This window comes from Helianthus annuus, chromosome 11 (assembly GCF_002127325.2).
Source record: "Helianthus annuus cultivar XRQ/B chromosome 11, HanXRQr2.0-SUNRISE, whole genome shotgun sequence".
NCBI lineage: Eukaryota > Viridiplantae > Streptophyta > Magnoliopsida > Asterales > Asteraceae > Helianthus > Helianthus annuus.
Window position 1 is genome coordinate 40,354,442 of NC_035443.2, and position 15,315 is coordinate 40,369,756.

The window sequence follows — 15,315 nt, forward strand, 5'->3', positions numbered from 1 at the left end:
TTTGCAAATTGCATTACCTTATTCTGACCCTTTTGACCATACATGGAAGCCGTTTTGAAAAAAAAGAAAAAGGAAAACCTGGTTTGTGCACTTCTACGTGAATATTTATTTAATTTCTTCTAATGTTGTAATTTAAAGAAAACGTAGTTGCTTGATTAAAAGGGTCTTTCGTGCCAAATTTTGTTGCTACTCTACATTTCAACAAGTAAGATGGCAACTTTCTGATTTTGACTTCCATTATTATCCTTTAATTCAAAGTAAAGTAACATATAAAGTTTTGTACGTAAGTTTGTTAAGCTATCTATATGAATCATACGTGAATGATGTAGCTCCTCATTTTCTTTACTAATGTTAATATTAGGTAGAGTTAAATTCAATTTTGCTCCTTGAGGTTTGACAAAAACATGTATTTTCCTCCAAAAGATTTAAAATATCGATTTACCTCCAAAAGTTTTATCAATTGTTACATTTTTATCCAAGCCTCTAACAACATCCACCTCTTTTGTTAAGTCTAACCCATGTGTTTGTCATGTGATGGGTATCTTGATCATTTTCCATACTAAAATAAAAAATCCCTACACAAATATTGAAAAAATCCTACACAAAAACCCAGTAGTTCACGTCAGTTCGCTATCTTCAAAAACTCATTCCATAGCGAACTGATCGAATAACGAAAGAAATGAAAAATATATATATTCTAAACCCATTACATGAAATTCGATCAGTTTTTGCGAAAACCCCTCGCTCACAACAGTGGAAGGATAACGAGTCGGGGCTCCATAGGTCCTTAATAATCTGCTGAGTTGACTCAAATGAACAACAATCTTTTTTGACTATTTGTCACTCTATCTTTTTATTTAACACTAAGGGTCTGTTTGGTATGACGTAATGGAATAGACGGGTGAATGGAATGTACGAGGTAATGGAATGGACGATGTAATGGAATTGATCATTACCATTCCATGTCTTGTTTGGTTACCATGTGAGAATGAAATAAATCATTACTTTGTGTTGTTTGATAGGAAAGAATAGACGAAGTAATAAAATCGGTGATGAGTGACGGTAGTCGGTGTTGATGGGTGGTGATAGGTGGCAATGGTAGCGATGGTCGGAGGTGGTGGCAGTGGGTGGTGGCGAGTGACGGCGGGGGCGGAGGTGTGGATGGTGGGTGATGGTTGGTAGCGGCAGAGGTGGGTGATGATTGCGGTTGAGGTGGGTGGTGGCGGTAAACAGCTAGGGTGGTGGTGGTGGCGGCGGCGGAAGTGGGTGACGACGGCGACGGTAGTCACGGCGGCAGCTATGGCAGTAGACCAGTAGTGGTGTCGCCCGTGAGTGAGTTATTCAAACCAATAAGAATAATAATAATAATAATGGTAAAAAAACATAATAATAATAATAATAATAATAATAATAATAATAATAATAATAATAATAATAATAATAATAATAATAATAATAATAATATATCTTTCTATTCCTTGAAGGAATGAAAAAAAAAACACTATCTTATCAAGGAATGAAAATTATTATATTTGGAAGGTTTACATTCCTTGTGGAATGCTTCATTCCATTACCACTTGACAACCAAACATGTTTCTTTTCATTCCAATAGAATGATGCATTCCATTCCGCCTTCTATTCCTTCGTACCAAACGTTACCTCATAATTAATTACTCCATCCTCACACTTTTTTTTTACTATTTGTCACTCTACCTATGTGGATAGGTGTTGTTAATGTAGTGACCTCTGACCTCAAGCACTATCGATTCCAATGTTACGTAACGGGAACAGGTGGAAAGGACTTGCGATTCGGTTTGGCGGTGCTCATGATATATTTAGTGGATCAAACCATATTTTGTCAAAAACTAGTAAATTTCCCATTTCCTCGCGCGGTGCAGCGGGAATTCAGCTGGTATTGGTTCAGTTCGTGACAGTATTGATACAATACCAATACTCGGTATAGCAACCGAAAGAAAAAAAAATCTAAAAATCCGATACCAACAATCAGTATAATTAATGAGCACAAGTTAATTAAAGGAAATTAATATTAATTAATATCTATTAATAAAGGAAGTGAAATGAATAGTGATTGATTGGTATATTAGGGCGATTTCTTGGACAATCTGTAGCTCTCAGATGAAGCCATCTATTTCTCTCAATTGAAACAAAAGAGACGTAACGACTAAGAAAGAGAAACAGGCGTAAGAGAGAGAGAGAGAGATATGTAAATGAGGTGTTAAAGCAGAGACAAAACCACTTTATCAAATACACTAATACGTTGAAATCGGAATAATAATCGTATACATGATCGAATATAATGTAGTGAGTTTGTACCTTGTGTTACCAAATACTAACAAAAGTAAGTGAAAAGAAAATGAAAAATATTTGTGTTCCAAACCCATTTGTACGTGAAATTCGACTGGTTTTTATAATTTTTTTTATAATTGTCCGCGTTATCGACTCGGCATGTTTTACACCAAAAAAAAGTGGCCGGTTTCATGGTGACCTTCCATCCACGTTAATGCTATAAGTGAACCGGCCGGTTCACTCCTCACTCTTAAACCGCTCATTTGAATCTCTAAACCCTAACAACAGAAATTGAATCTCTAAACCCTAACAACAGAAAGAAAATGTTGGAGAGCAGATTGATTACGATCATTAGGAGGAGCAAATCAATCAATCAAAGATCGTTCTTTTCATCTTCGAAAGATATTTACAGTCGATCTTCTCTGAACAGCCACTCAACTTACCGGAATGTTACTGATCCTACAGTCAGAAGCTGCTTCATCAATGGCTTTCGATCTCTACACAATTTCAACAAGGTATTGTTCGATTATTATAAGCTTCATATGTTTGTTTACCGTGTGCTATTACGAGCCCTAACTCTTTTATTGTGTTTCTGATGATTATGCCATATGTTTGTTTACTGGATCTGCGAAATGTTATTACGAGCCCTAGCTTGTTTTGATTATGTTTCTGATGAATGATGATTTGAATTTTTATTTTTTGTTTTGTTTTGTTTTGTTTTGTTTTGTCTTTGATCATCAGATGCAGTTAGTTTTGGTTTGTGGTGAGGTTGATCTGTATAGTTGATTAGGACTCGCCTCTTTTTGTATCTATCGAGTTAGACTACAACAATCAGATGAAAACTTGTTTGGATAATGCTGTACATGAGTGATATACCTTACAATGAATTTGTTGTATAAATGCTGAACATCTTCAATTTGTGTTGTTGTAACATGTTACTCCTGAATATGATAAGTAATTATCATTTTGCATAACTCAGCTAACAATATGCTACTTTAAGCCCTGAAGTAATGATGTACATCTGCTCTTTTGTTAATGAATTGAAATATTCTGCTGTGTGCAATTCCAGTTTTGTTAATGACACAAATTTACACGCGTAAACGATATCAGTCAGATATAAATATCTCTTGTGTGTGAATGTTACAACTACTTTTGAGCAGCTCATCAGTGATTTTTTATTAGGGTTTATACAAGCCATCTATTAAGTATATGACTACTATGGCTGCAAGTGCTTGCAAGGAAAACAAGGAGACGGTGAAGCTTCTTGTTACTGCTGGACCTCATGCTCAGAAAGCAATAGGAATATGGCTTTTTGCATCGGCTGCATGGGTCTTCAGTATGGTTATTCTCGGTGGTGTCACACGCCTTACACGATCTGGTCTTTCGATGACTGACTGGAAGTTTACCGGCAGCCTTCCTCCTTTGTCGGATGAAGATTGGTTGATTGAGTTTGAGAAATACAAACAATCCCCGGAGTTCAAGCGGTTAGTTTAATAATCAGTACGTGTGCCGTTGCTTGACTTTCATTGATTTTCTGTGATTTCAATGTACATTTTTAATAGACCAAAACTATATATGTAAACTAGGGGTGTGCAAAAAACCGAATTAACCGATCCACAACCAAATTAACCGACAAAAGCGAACCAAATAAAAAACCGGTGGGTCGGTTAGTTGTTTTTTCAGAAAACCAAAAGTAATGGGTCGGTTGTGGTTATCATTGTTTCCATACCCGCCATAACCTAACAAAACCGACATGTAGTAAAATCTTTGTCAGGTTATAGACTTTACACCATTTTTAAATATTTGATATTTTTTGTTGAACGTTTGTTTCAATTTGTGGGTTATATAATATGGTTTTGGTTGAACGTTTGTTTGAATTTATAGAATTATAACATATCGTTTTGTTTAAATATTCGGCAATAATCGGAATTAATATTATAGATTATGTGTATTTTTTAATGCTATGTAATATACTAACATAAAAAAAATGTAATAACGGTTTATTCCATGATAAAAAATTTCAAGTCCATGCACATAGATGAAACATCCCCTTTTGAGTTATCCATTAACATATAAAATGGTTATCCATTAACCGACATCTCGGTTGTGGTTATGGTTTTGGGTGAAAACCGACCCATGGACGCAGATGTAACATCCCTTTTTGAGTTTTTACCACATATAATTGCATTGCCGATACATCTTTTTGGATCGTCATTCCACAAAGATCACTATATTAATGCTACAGTAAAATTGCAAATTTGATGTTGCTCTAATTGAGAGTGAAATTAACGAGTACTCAATTACTTTGCTACATTCTTTGTTAGACAAAATAACAAGTGTTAATATTCAGTTGAAATCAGCTAATGATAGATTTTACTGATCCTACACAATATTGGCCACGTTCAGTGTGAACAGGGGAATGAATATTGACGATTTTAAGTTCATTTATTGGATGGAATACGCGCATCGTATGTGGGGAAGGGCGCTTGGGGTCATGTTTGCGGTCCCATTTTCGTATTTTATTCGAAAAGGTTATATTAATCTACGGCTTGGAGTTAGACTCGCGGGTCTGTTTGCTCTTGGTGGTGGGCAAGGGTTGATTGGCTGGTGGATGGTTAAAAGTGGTTTAGAAGTAAGTGTCATCTTTCTACCTCTATAAAATATTTATCGACTCGATATTTAATATGAATCATTTTTTTTCTTTATTAAGGAGCCACCTTCAGAATACTCTCAACCAAGAGTAAGCCCATATCGTCTAGCTGCTCACCTGACTTCAGCTTTCGCTATATACTGCGGTCTCTTTTGGACTGCTCTTACTGTTGTTATGCCCGAACCTCCAACTGAGTCAATAGCTTGGGTCAAAGGGGCTGCAAAAGTCAAACGGTTTGCTCTTCCTGTTGGCATCTTAGTTGGTATAACTGCCGTCTCGGGAGCCTTTGTGGCAGGAAATGATGCAGTATGTTACTAAATATTCTTTCGTCTCTAAAAAAACCAATTACAACTTGAACATTCGCCTCCCTTTTTGGCTTAATTTGTGTTAAAACTTTTATAGGGACATGCGTTTAATACATTTCCAAAGATGGGTGACTCGTGGATCCCAGAAGATGTTTTGAGTATGAAGCCACTTATCCGTAATTTCTTTGAGAACACAGCAACTGTGCAGGTAGCTTTAGTCAAAAAAACCTCAGGGACAAAAATGGCATTTTACTCTATTTATAATAAAAAAAAAACTTGGATAATATTAAACCTCAACAATGGATATTAAAGTGTTTTCTTTGCTACAGCTTGATCATCGTATACTTGCAACTGCAACCCTAGCATCAATATGTGGCTTATGGCGGTCAACAAGAAAATTTGACCTACATCCTGCTATTCGATCATTGATTGGAAGCACTGTAGGGATTGCTGCTCTCCAGGTATTTACATACAACTAATAGTTTACCTTTTTTACATCATCCTGCCTCGGTTAATTACATATGTTAAGTGATTAATTAAACTCAATATTATTGCAGGTTACTTTAGGCATTTCAACTCTTCTATCTTATGTGCCGGTTTCACTTGGCACAGCTCACCAAGCTGGGGCCTTGACTCTGTTAACCTTTATGCTCCTCCTTAATCACACGCTACGCCGACCATCATCCATGGTTCTAAAATCGCTTCCTGCAGTTGCAAAGATAATTTAACTAATAATGATTAATTGATTACTCAGCACATTGTTTTATATTTTAGATGTTTTCTATTTACAAATATTTGATAAACTTAAAATATAATGACTGCTTTGGAATTGATGATCCGTTTTCGGTTATCTTTTTAGGTAAATAAGAACATTGTTGTTAAAATTAGAATGATGAACTGATTGATACTTTTTGCTATTCTGCTGCTCATGTGAGCGTTTTGGGTTGAACATCAAACTCGGGACACATTCCATATGAGTAAGAAAGTTGCATGTTCATCACTGCCATACAGTTTACACTTTACAGTAGGTCTCAATTGATTTTCTTATACTTGTCGCCACCGTCCACAAGATCCTGGATCCAGCTTTGTGGCCAGTGGCCGTTGTTAGTCTTCGATTCTACTATCTTCTATTCCCTTCTTCCATCTATACCAGCAATTTGTTACTAAAAGGCCTTTGGATTAAGAGCTCAGTAACAGTGTCGGAGAAGATAAACGTCATGTTGGGTTTCACTTCATAGGTTGACAAGTAACAATCGTAAGGCTCCTCACCATGTAAAGGGAGATCTTCTGGTGACCAAACTTCAGTGTGAGAGTACGTATCAGGATTTAGCAAGATGAGAGAAAAGTCCGGAGTAAAATGAGGAGTAAGCTATGAGAACTAGGTTATTTGCCCGCGCGTTAGTTACGGCGCTATGTTATCGTGGGCATTCGATGGGTATTGATTTGGTTTGTTGCAGCACCAGTATGAGATATGCATTCGGTATAGAAATCAACACGTGTTTTACATCAGCTGGAAACCATAAAATTTCGGCATTAAAAAAATCAAATATATTTAATTCATTCGAATTTGAACAAAACTTATTCTCCAACGAAATTTGTACCGAAAACCATAACTTCAAGGAAAAATCAATTATATTTGACTTGTTCGATTTGAAACAAAACGTTTATACAAACTAGACACGTCATAAGAGGGTGTGGTGAGAATTCGATGTATTTCGATATACTCTCTATAGAAAACCAAAAAGAAAACCCAATCCATCCGTTTTACCTACTTGATATAGTTTAACTTTAAGAAACTTATTACCCATAATTTTCTTATCTAAAGTTACAATTTTATTCCGATCTAGAAAATAGAAAATAAGACAATTATAAAAACTTACAAAAAAAACCAAGATAAGTCGAAACCATAAAATAATAGAAATATGTGCTCAGCAAAACAAATAAAATAAAATGCCCCTACCTCATTCTTACTGTCACTTTATATCATATCATGATTTCTCACTCGCTAAAGCATTTAAAAATGAAACATAAATAAGTTTCTACTGTTCATGGCATGGCCAACCCTGAAGGTGGGCGGGGAGGACCACCGGCCAGGGTCCGATATTTCGAAGGACACGTTATTTTTAAAAAAACTCCGATATATATATGTAAAAATAAATAAATTAATAGGGTATACCCATACAAACACCAACATAGGCTCACTTAGAAAACTATTTTTGTAGTTTAGATTAGTTATTAGTCCATTGGCATTAGGTTTAAACCTTTAGTGAGCCCAATACTCAATTTCCTTAAAGCCTAAGAGCACGTTTTTTCAAGCTCGAACAGAGTAAATGAATTACCAGGGCCGGCGTTCAGGGGGAGTCTCTCTTCATATGTATAATGACTAACCTTCTCATCTTCAGGAGAGGCATTTGTATGCTAAGATTTTTTTTTTTTTTCCTTTTTTTTGTCACATATGGCATGTTGCCCACAAAAACCTTCTTGTACAATATGACCTTTCATATGGTTGTGGATATAGTCCCATGTAGAGTTTCTTGTCCGGGCCTACTATTGATTCAAGGTACTAAGTACTCCATCAACTCCCCTTGCTATGTGCCATATGTTAGGACCAGGGTGTGCTATGTTTGTGGCAGTTCATGAATCATGTGGCACGGATGTTTGAGAGCTATTCCGTGTTAGGCTAATCTTGCATAAGTTTGGCTGAAAAGTAATCGACTTACAAAGTTCAGGTAAAAAGTGATCGAAGTACAAACCTATGGATTTTTGAGATGGTTTTTATCCAATTTTAACATTCCGTATGGAGATCTAATATGGAGCTTGTTGGCTAAACGTATACAATTTGTTTGGTCTAGAGCTCTAGGCTCAGCCATGTTGATTTAGGAGTTCATCCACATCGTTTCTTAATTTCGATGTCTGTTTCTCCTTCATCAAGCTGGTCCCTTTTATGAAAGTTTTGTAAGATCATCCTAGGTTCTTGTCTTGTTTATAGACGACCTCTAGGTCTAGCCCTCAAGTTTTTGGTAAAACTGTGAAGGTAAATGATGGTCATTTCAATATTCTGCAAGTTGTCACATCTTTGGGGTGTGAGACTAGTTTTGACAAAAAAAAAAAAAATATTGAATCAAACGACTAAACTACTCACAATTCAATTCGGGCAAGTTGGACGTGCCAGTTGGACAAAATTATTTAGGTGTTGATGGTTTGAACTATTTTTTTTTGGAACCGTTGGTACGTCTTAAAATTAATATAGAATACATCTTCAAATATAAAATGCTAAACAACTCGATTTCAAGAAAAACAAAACAGCAAAAAACTAAATATTTATACGACATGAATTAAAATGCACGACTAAGCGGTTGGTGCCAATCATGTCTAGAAAAGATATTCAAAACCGTCCTATACTTAAGGGTCCATACACAAACCACAGGCGCACCTTCCAAATATCCCAACAATAATAACATATAACAAAAGACACCAACATGACTAACGCCCACGACCACGTCCACGGCCTCGTCCTCTGCCCCGACCACGGCCCACAGGCTTCCCTGCCACAGGTAAGAAAAAGTCAAACCATGAACACAAAAGATCAACTGAATAACCCGCCCAATTCAATTGTTATTCGGGTTGCTTGAATCCGGCTCTTCAAATTCAGATGAAACCGAATAAAATATCACCACCCCTAAGTTTTACTATTGTGAATAATCCCATCCAAACAGTCCAAATTATATCTAAATACAATAATCCAAATAAACCCAAATGGTTCGAAGAAAAAAACACTGAAATATATGAGAATTACCTGCAGTTGGCTTCTTGGGCTTGACTCTGGGGGTCTCTTCGACTAGCAGTGTCTCCAAATTTAAGCTGTCGGGAAGTATATAGTAACGAATATTATTGCCTCTCACGCTCAAATGGTCAAGGGTTACAGGATTTTTCCCTTTCAGTGTCAACTTCACCGTCTTCAAGTGTGTGTTCATGCTGATATCAACACCTACACCATACAAAAGCAATCAGGTAAGAATGAGTTCACAAGCATGAATTTTACATATCCCTTCATAAATAAACATGAGTAATAATATACACCTAAATTGCCCAGCAACACATAAACAACTAAACATCATTCAATGATTTATATATAATGTGCCTATTTTGAAACACGAGCATACGCCCTAAGGTATCATCATAAAGTGCGAAAAGAGAAATAATATATCATCTTATCGAAAAAAACAAACAAAACATTTTAAATTAATAGCACGACTTGCAGATTTTACTAAACAACGATAATTATCAAGAATAAACTCATGTAAAAACTGCCAAGCAGATCATTTAAAGTGTCGAATCAACAAGACCACTGTTTCCAAAATCATCCCAAGTTAACACAAATCAGAGTAACCCACATAACGCGTTTTAGAGTCAAGGTGAACGTACATCCACAGATTTAAACTTCTTGAACCAAAATACTGGCTTTTCCTTATGGACAACCACTGTTCTTACAGGAATGATAAAGAATCTCGAAAATCAAAATGCAACAATAGTTGAATTTAGATAAGTTACGAAGAGTTGAAAACAAAAACACCAGTCATATTTGCCTATGTTGTCGAAAGCACACTAGGTGCGTGCCTAAACGTAAAAACGTAGCCCAACGCAGGCAAACCACTGCAACTGGAAAAGCGCCATTCCAGACAACCAGCCGCAATTACATGCCAACTCTGACCAAAAATGTTTGAAACCCGTGAATAAGCCTTATATCAACCTAAATAAGCCTAAAATCAACATAAACTAGCCTTAAACAAAACGAGAAACACGTCTTAAACCCCTAAAAATGGTATTTTATACTATGCCCTAGCTAAAAAACCCTTGTTTTTATCGCCTGGTGCCTAGGCTCTAGGCTAGACCTATGCGCCGATGCACCTTGACAACATAGATACATAGTAGTTAATGGCGAATAGCGACAAATAGCGATAAAGTACCTATATGCTACATAGCGAATGGCGATAAATAGCGGGCACTATTTTATAAACAGCGATACACTAGATTTTTTTAAAATTTTAAATGTATATCATATCAAAACACCCTGGTAAATATGCTATTTTACATGTATATTGAACAAAAACCTACAATCCAGCTATTTTATAGCTATATTTAGTTGCTATTTATATTTAAAAAACAAAAAAATAAAGTGTCGCTATTCTCGCTATCCATCGCTACAACCCTAATAGCGACACTAGACCTATACGCTAAGTAGTGCTCTATAACGATCGCATTAATGTTACTTTTGCATCTTCACAAAAACCAAAGGCCGAATATTCAAATGAATCAACAACATTTACACTTACAAAGACTAGAAACTGGAGAACTCTCATAGTATAAACTATAAAGGGCTTCAAATTGTTTTACAAATATAAATACAACAAACTCACAAGGTTTGTTTGACTTGTGTAATTCTTCACACCAAATCTCAGTGTTAACAAATACAATCAAACTAAATGCCTAGTGATCAAGCAAATGACATTCATACATGCTTCAAATTTCCAAAACTCACAAAAATAACAAAAAAAAAACAAAAACAATACCAAACAGTTTATGCATAACCAGGTATAGACGTGCTGAAGTACAGTAGAGGGTTTAGCAAAACCCTAACAACTCAAACCCTAAACCGTTGGTCACAAACTACCACCAAAAACAATTCAAAATCCTAAAAACGAGTTACCTGTGATGGTTCCATGTACAACAGTGCCATTTTTGAGCTCAATCGAGACTGTTTCGTTGTTCAACTTCATCAAAAACCTAATGTGTACGCAAAAGGGGATAAACGTCACTACTACAACTTTGCAAACGAAATTAAGCAAGAAACTATGAGGAAGATTGAAAAACTGAGAGAAATTTGGTAAAGAATAAGTGCAAACCTGACGAGCTTCATTGTCGCTAATGGCAGAAGGAGAAACTAGGGTTCCAAAAAATTGTCCAGTTTTGAGAGAAAGCGGGAGATCTAAAACGTCTGTCATACTTCTTCTATGGGTTTGATGATGGGCCATTATTCCAGACGTCCACTGGCCCAGTTATCATGCTAGGCACTGATTTGGGCCTCGTAAAGTTAAGAAACCCACGACGCTATTTGGAATTTTGGATCATGTGGAAATTATCTTTATCTATTATCTACTAGAGGGGCAATCTTGACCCAAAGCCTTCCAAGTGGGTCAGTTTGGGTTGCTTTTAAAATTATATGAGTTGGTTTGGGTAAAATATTTTAACTAAATGGGTCACAATGGGTCACTTGAAATTCCACCTTGTTATTTTCGGGTCAAAGCGGGTCGACAACATTAAATAAATGGGTCGATGTGGGTTAGTGTCTTAAAGAAACGGGGAAGGTTTCGGGTCGGAATGGGTTTCGAGCCGGCAGAAGTATTTGCACGAGACGGGTTTTAGATCGGAACGGGTTCAGTTCAAATTGAGTTTCGGGCCGAGACGGGTTTCGGCACGACGCAGGTTTTGGATCGGAACGGGGTCGGTTCAGTCGGGTTTTGGGCCGACACGGGTTTCCGCACGAGACGGGTTTCGGATCGCAACGGGTTTTGTGCCGACACGAGTTTCGGGTCGGGACGAGTTTAGTACTGTTTCGAATCGAACCGTTTCGACGCGAACCGTTTCGACCAGTACCGTTTCGAATCGAACCGTTTCGACCCGCACCGTTTCGAATGAAACCGTTTTGACGCGAACCGTTTCGACCCGTACCGTTTCGAATCAAACCGTTTCGACGCGTACCGTACGTAATACGTATGCGTATAATACGGTTCCAATTCGCGATTCGCTCCATCAATTCAGCGCATCATGCTATTCAATTCTGCAAATTTCCTGCATCAATTCATTGAATTTCCTTTTTCAATTCACTGAATTTCGTTCGCCATAATAGCGAATTTTTAGGGTCAACAATTTATATCGTGAAGATTGGAGTTTTTTTTTTATTTATTCAATTTATTCAATTCTATTCAATTCTGCGAACTTTAGATGATGATTCTGGCATTTTCATGATTCTAGTGTTTTTTTTTTTTTTTTTTCGCATTTATATTGTGAAGATTGGAGTTGGACTAATGGTCTGTCAACAATTTAGAGGAATCAACGGAATCTGTTTCTATACAAGCAGTATCAAAGTATCTTTGAGTCTGAAGGTTTAGATTATAAGTTTACTATATAACTGCCAATGTAGTGCTGCTGTATTGTAAAAAAAAAAAAAAAAAAAAACTGACCCGATCCGACCCGAAACCCGTTCAGACCCGGACCCGACCCGAAACCCGTTCCGACCCGAACCCGTTCTGACCCGGACCCATTTCGACCCGAACCAAAACAACCCTTTTTTATAATTGACCCGTTTTGACCCGAACCCGTTTTGACCCGGACCCGTTTTAACCCATGACCCGAACCGACCCGATCCGACCCGTTTGCCAGGTCTACTATCTACTATAACAAAATAAAGTTGCGGCAATAGTTTTTGCATTAGATTGGTGGAGGTGGGCGGCCACCTGCCACCATTTGATTTTTTTTTTCTTTTTTGCTAAATTACGATTTTGTCCCGTTATTATTTATAGTCATGCATGCCACTTCCCTATTGTCCCAATAAATTTATGATTTTATCCCGTTTTAAAAATTACGATTTTACCATCAGTTCAAAATTATGCTTTTACTCTCACTTAAAAATAAATTTACGATTTTGTTTCCAGCTAAAAATTTTGAATTTTTCCCTCGGTTCAACATTATGATTTTGCCTCGTTTAAATTTACAGCTTTGCCATTAGGTTTTTTTTCTTATAATAACGATTTTGCCATCTGTTCAAAATTATGTTTTTACCCCCATATTAAAATAAATTTACGCTTTTTTCCCAGCTAAAAATTTCAATTTTGCCCTCGGTTCAAAATTACGATTTTGCCCTGTTTAAATTTACAGTTTTGCCATTAGATTTTTTCCTCACACAACCAAGTTACGATTTTGCTCTCAACCCCCTTTGGTCCATTTAATTTACATTATGATTTCCCCCTCAGTTCAAAGTTACGTTTTCCCCCATCGTTTTAATTTTTCTAGCAAAACTATAAATTTTTTTTAATTGGTTGACTCGATTTAAATTTTTTTTCGTCTAAATGAGCTGCCTAACACTCGCTCATTAGTCCTGAAAAATTGCAGTTTTGCCCTGAGCCCAAAATTACAATCTTATCATCGTTTTAGTTTTTTTTTTTCCTAGCAAAATTATAGTACTGTTTTTTTAATTGATTGAGAACTATTTGGCCATCGCCCCGCAACGCGGGCAGGGCATCAACTAGTATTATACATTAGTTTAACTTTACTCTCTTTACATATTTTTTTTATCGGACAACAGAATGAATCTCGAACATTCTCGGGACATCCATTACACAAAATGGAGTACTCTGAAAGTAACCCGAGTCCATCACCAATTCCGGGGAAAACCCGGTAATTTACCCGCCCGTAGGCACGACAGTGAAATTACCGGTAAAACTCGTTTGGCTCAAAGATCGAACCCAGGTTTCCCTGGGTCTCCTATCATTGTCCACCAATGCCTCACCCTCCACCAAGTGAGAGTTGAATTTGAATCTATTAAGAGAAATGCAAGTCTTCCACCACTTGATCTAGAGATCATTGGTTTTACTCTCTGTACATTAGTTTAACTTTACGGAAAACACCCTTTTAATTTAGTTAGTTTATTTCCCCACTGCACTTTGATTTAATATTTGTTTAAACTCCTTGCAATTTAGTTGGTTGAATTTTTTTCATTTTACCTTAATCGATTTACATACAACCCTGAAATTTTATAAAGTTATTATTTTGAGTTAAATGTCTAGTTGGTCCTTGTGGTTTGCAATTTTTGCAGAGTTGGTCCCGAGACTTCAATAATTACATACGTGATCCTGGTGGTTGCAATTCTTAAACTCGGGTGATCCTTATTACAAACTTATGTTAGATTTCATAATCATGCTAAAACAGAAGCATGATCATGTTGAAACAGAAGCATGACCATGTTAAAATAGAAACATGACCGTGTGAAATCCCATTACGTTTTTTAACTTGGAGTGCAAAAAACCTGATTTTGTGTTTCATTGCATTTTATTAACTCACATGTCATTTTACTTTAAAACACACCCAATTCATTGTGTTTTTCAACCGGGATGCTAAAACAAAATTGGGAGTTCGTTGCGTTTTTGAATTGTTCTATCCATTGTATTTTACGTATTTGGGTTTTCGACTTTTTTTAAGTATAGAAATAGTATGCTCGTTTTAAAGATAAGAAACACTCGTTTTGTTTTTATGGTGTAATTTTTATAAAAGAAAATAATGTCGTATGAAATAGTCATTAACATTCAAAAAACGAGGGGGAATTGGAGAGTTCTTTGTACCATCTTTTCCACAATCTTAAATAATCCCTCCTAAGAGTAGCACGACTTACATGGGTGTATCGTGGTTGGAGAGTTCTTTGAACCATCTTTGTATAGCGTTGGTTGTCGAAATGGTTGAACGACAAACTTTCTTGGATTACAAACTTCGTCATTTCCTCCCTAGACATATCGAAATTGTAGGCGAACAAAGTAGCGCCTTCACTTACCATGAAAGCTTGACCACTAGCGGGTTTTTGTTTCAACGCCTTGCAAAACGGTTTTTCGATGTGTTAATTCAAGGTGTACCGCACAATTTCGACGTAAAAGTTTGACAATGATGACAACACGTTTTTTTTACCGTTGGCCAACTCGCACAAATCGAAATGTGACCAAGCTTCGGGGTTGCACTTTGTTGGAATAACACGAACCACTGTGTCGGTTGTAGACTCGCCAACATTGACCGAATCATGAGCGCTAGAGGTTGCCAAACTTTTTTGAGAATTATCGAACAAGAAAGTAAGCGTTTTTTAGAGTTTTTGGAGATTAGAGAGTGGTGTGATTGAATCTAAAACCCACCACCATTTTATACTTGTTTGGAGATGGATTATAGGCAAAATAAAACGAAAAACGACTACATTGACCCCCAAACGGTCATATTACCGTTAATAATGAATGCAAC

General features: G+C 36.6%; 2 protein-coding genes across 2 annotated transcripts; one reads left to right on the forward strand and one right to left on the reverse strand.

Annotated features, from left to right (window-relative positions):
- Window positions 1-2,522: 2,522 nt before the first annotated feature.
- On the forward strand, window positions 2,523-6,173 carry LOC110890086 (cytochrome c oxidase assembly protein COX15). The gene is made up of 7 exons (XM_022137654.2): window positions 2,523-2,822; window positions 3,490-3,791; window positions 4,714-4,939; window positions 5,018-5,263; window positions 5,360-5,470; window positions 5,592-5,723; window positions 5,820-6,173. The coding sequence occupies exons 1-7, from the start codon at window positions 2,631-2,633 to the stop codon at window positions 5,988-5,990; spliced, it is 1,380 nt and encodes a 459-aa protein (XP_021993346.1). The 5' UTR covers window positions 2,523-2,630; the 3' UTR covers window positions 5,991-6,173.
- A 2,353-nt stretch (window positions 6,174-8,526) lies between these two features.
- Window positions 8,527-11,288, reverse strand: LOC110890085 (small nuclear ribonucleoprotein SmD1a). The gene is made up of 4 exons (XM_022137653.2): window positions 11,166-11,288; window positions 10,970-11,046; window positions 9,059-9,250; window positions 8,527-8,807 (listed from the first exon to the last, which is right to left on the reverse strand). The coding sequence occupies exons 1-4, from the start codon at window positions 11,177-11,179 to the stop codon at window positions 8,746-8,748; spliced, it is 345 nt and encodes a 114-aa protein (XP_021993345.1). The 5' UTR covers window positions 11,180-11,288; the 3' UTR covers window positions 8,527-8,745.
- Between the last annotated feature and the right edge of the window lie 4,027 nt (window positions 11,289-15,315).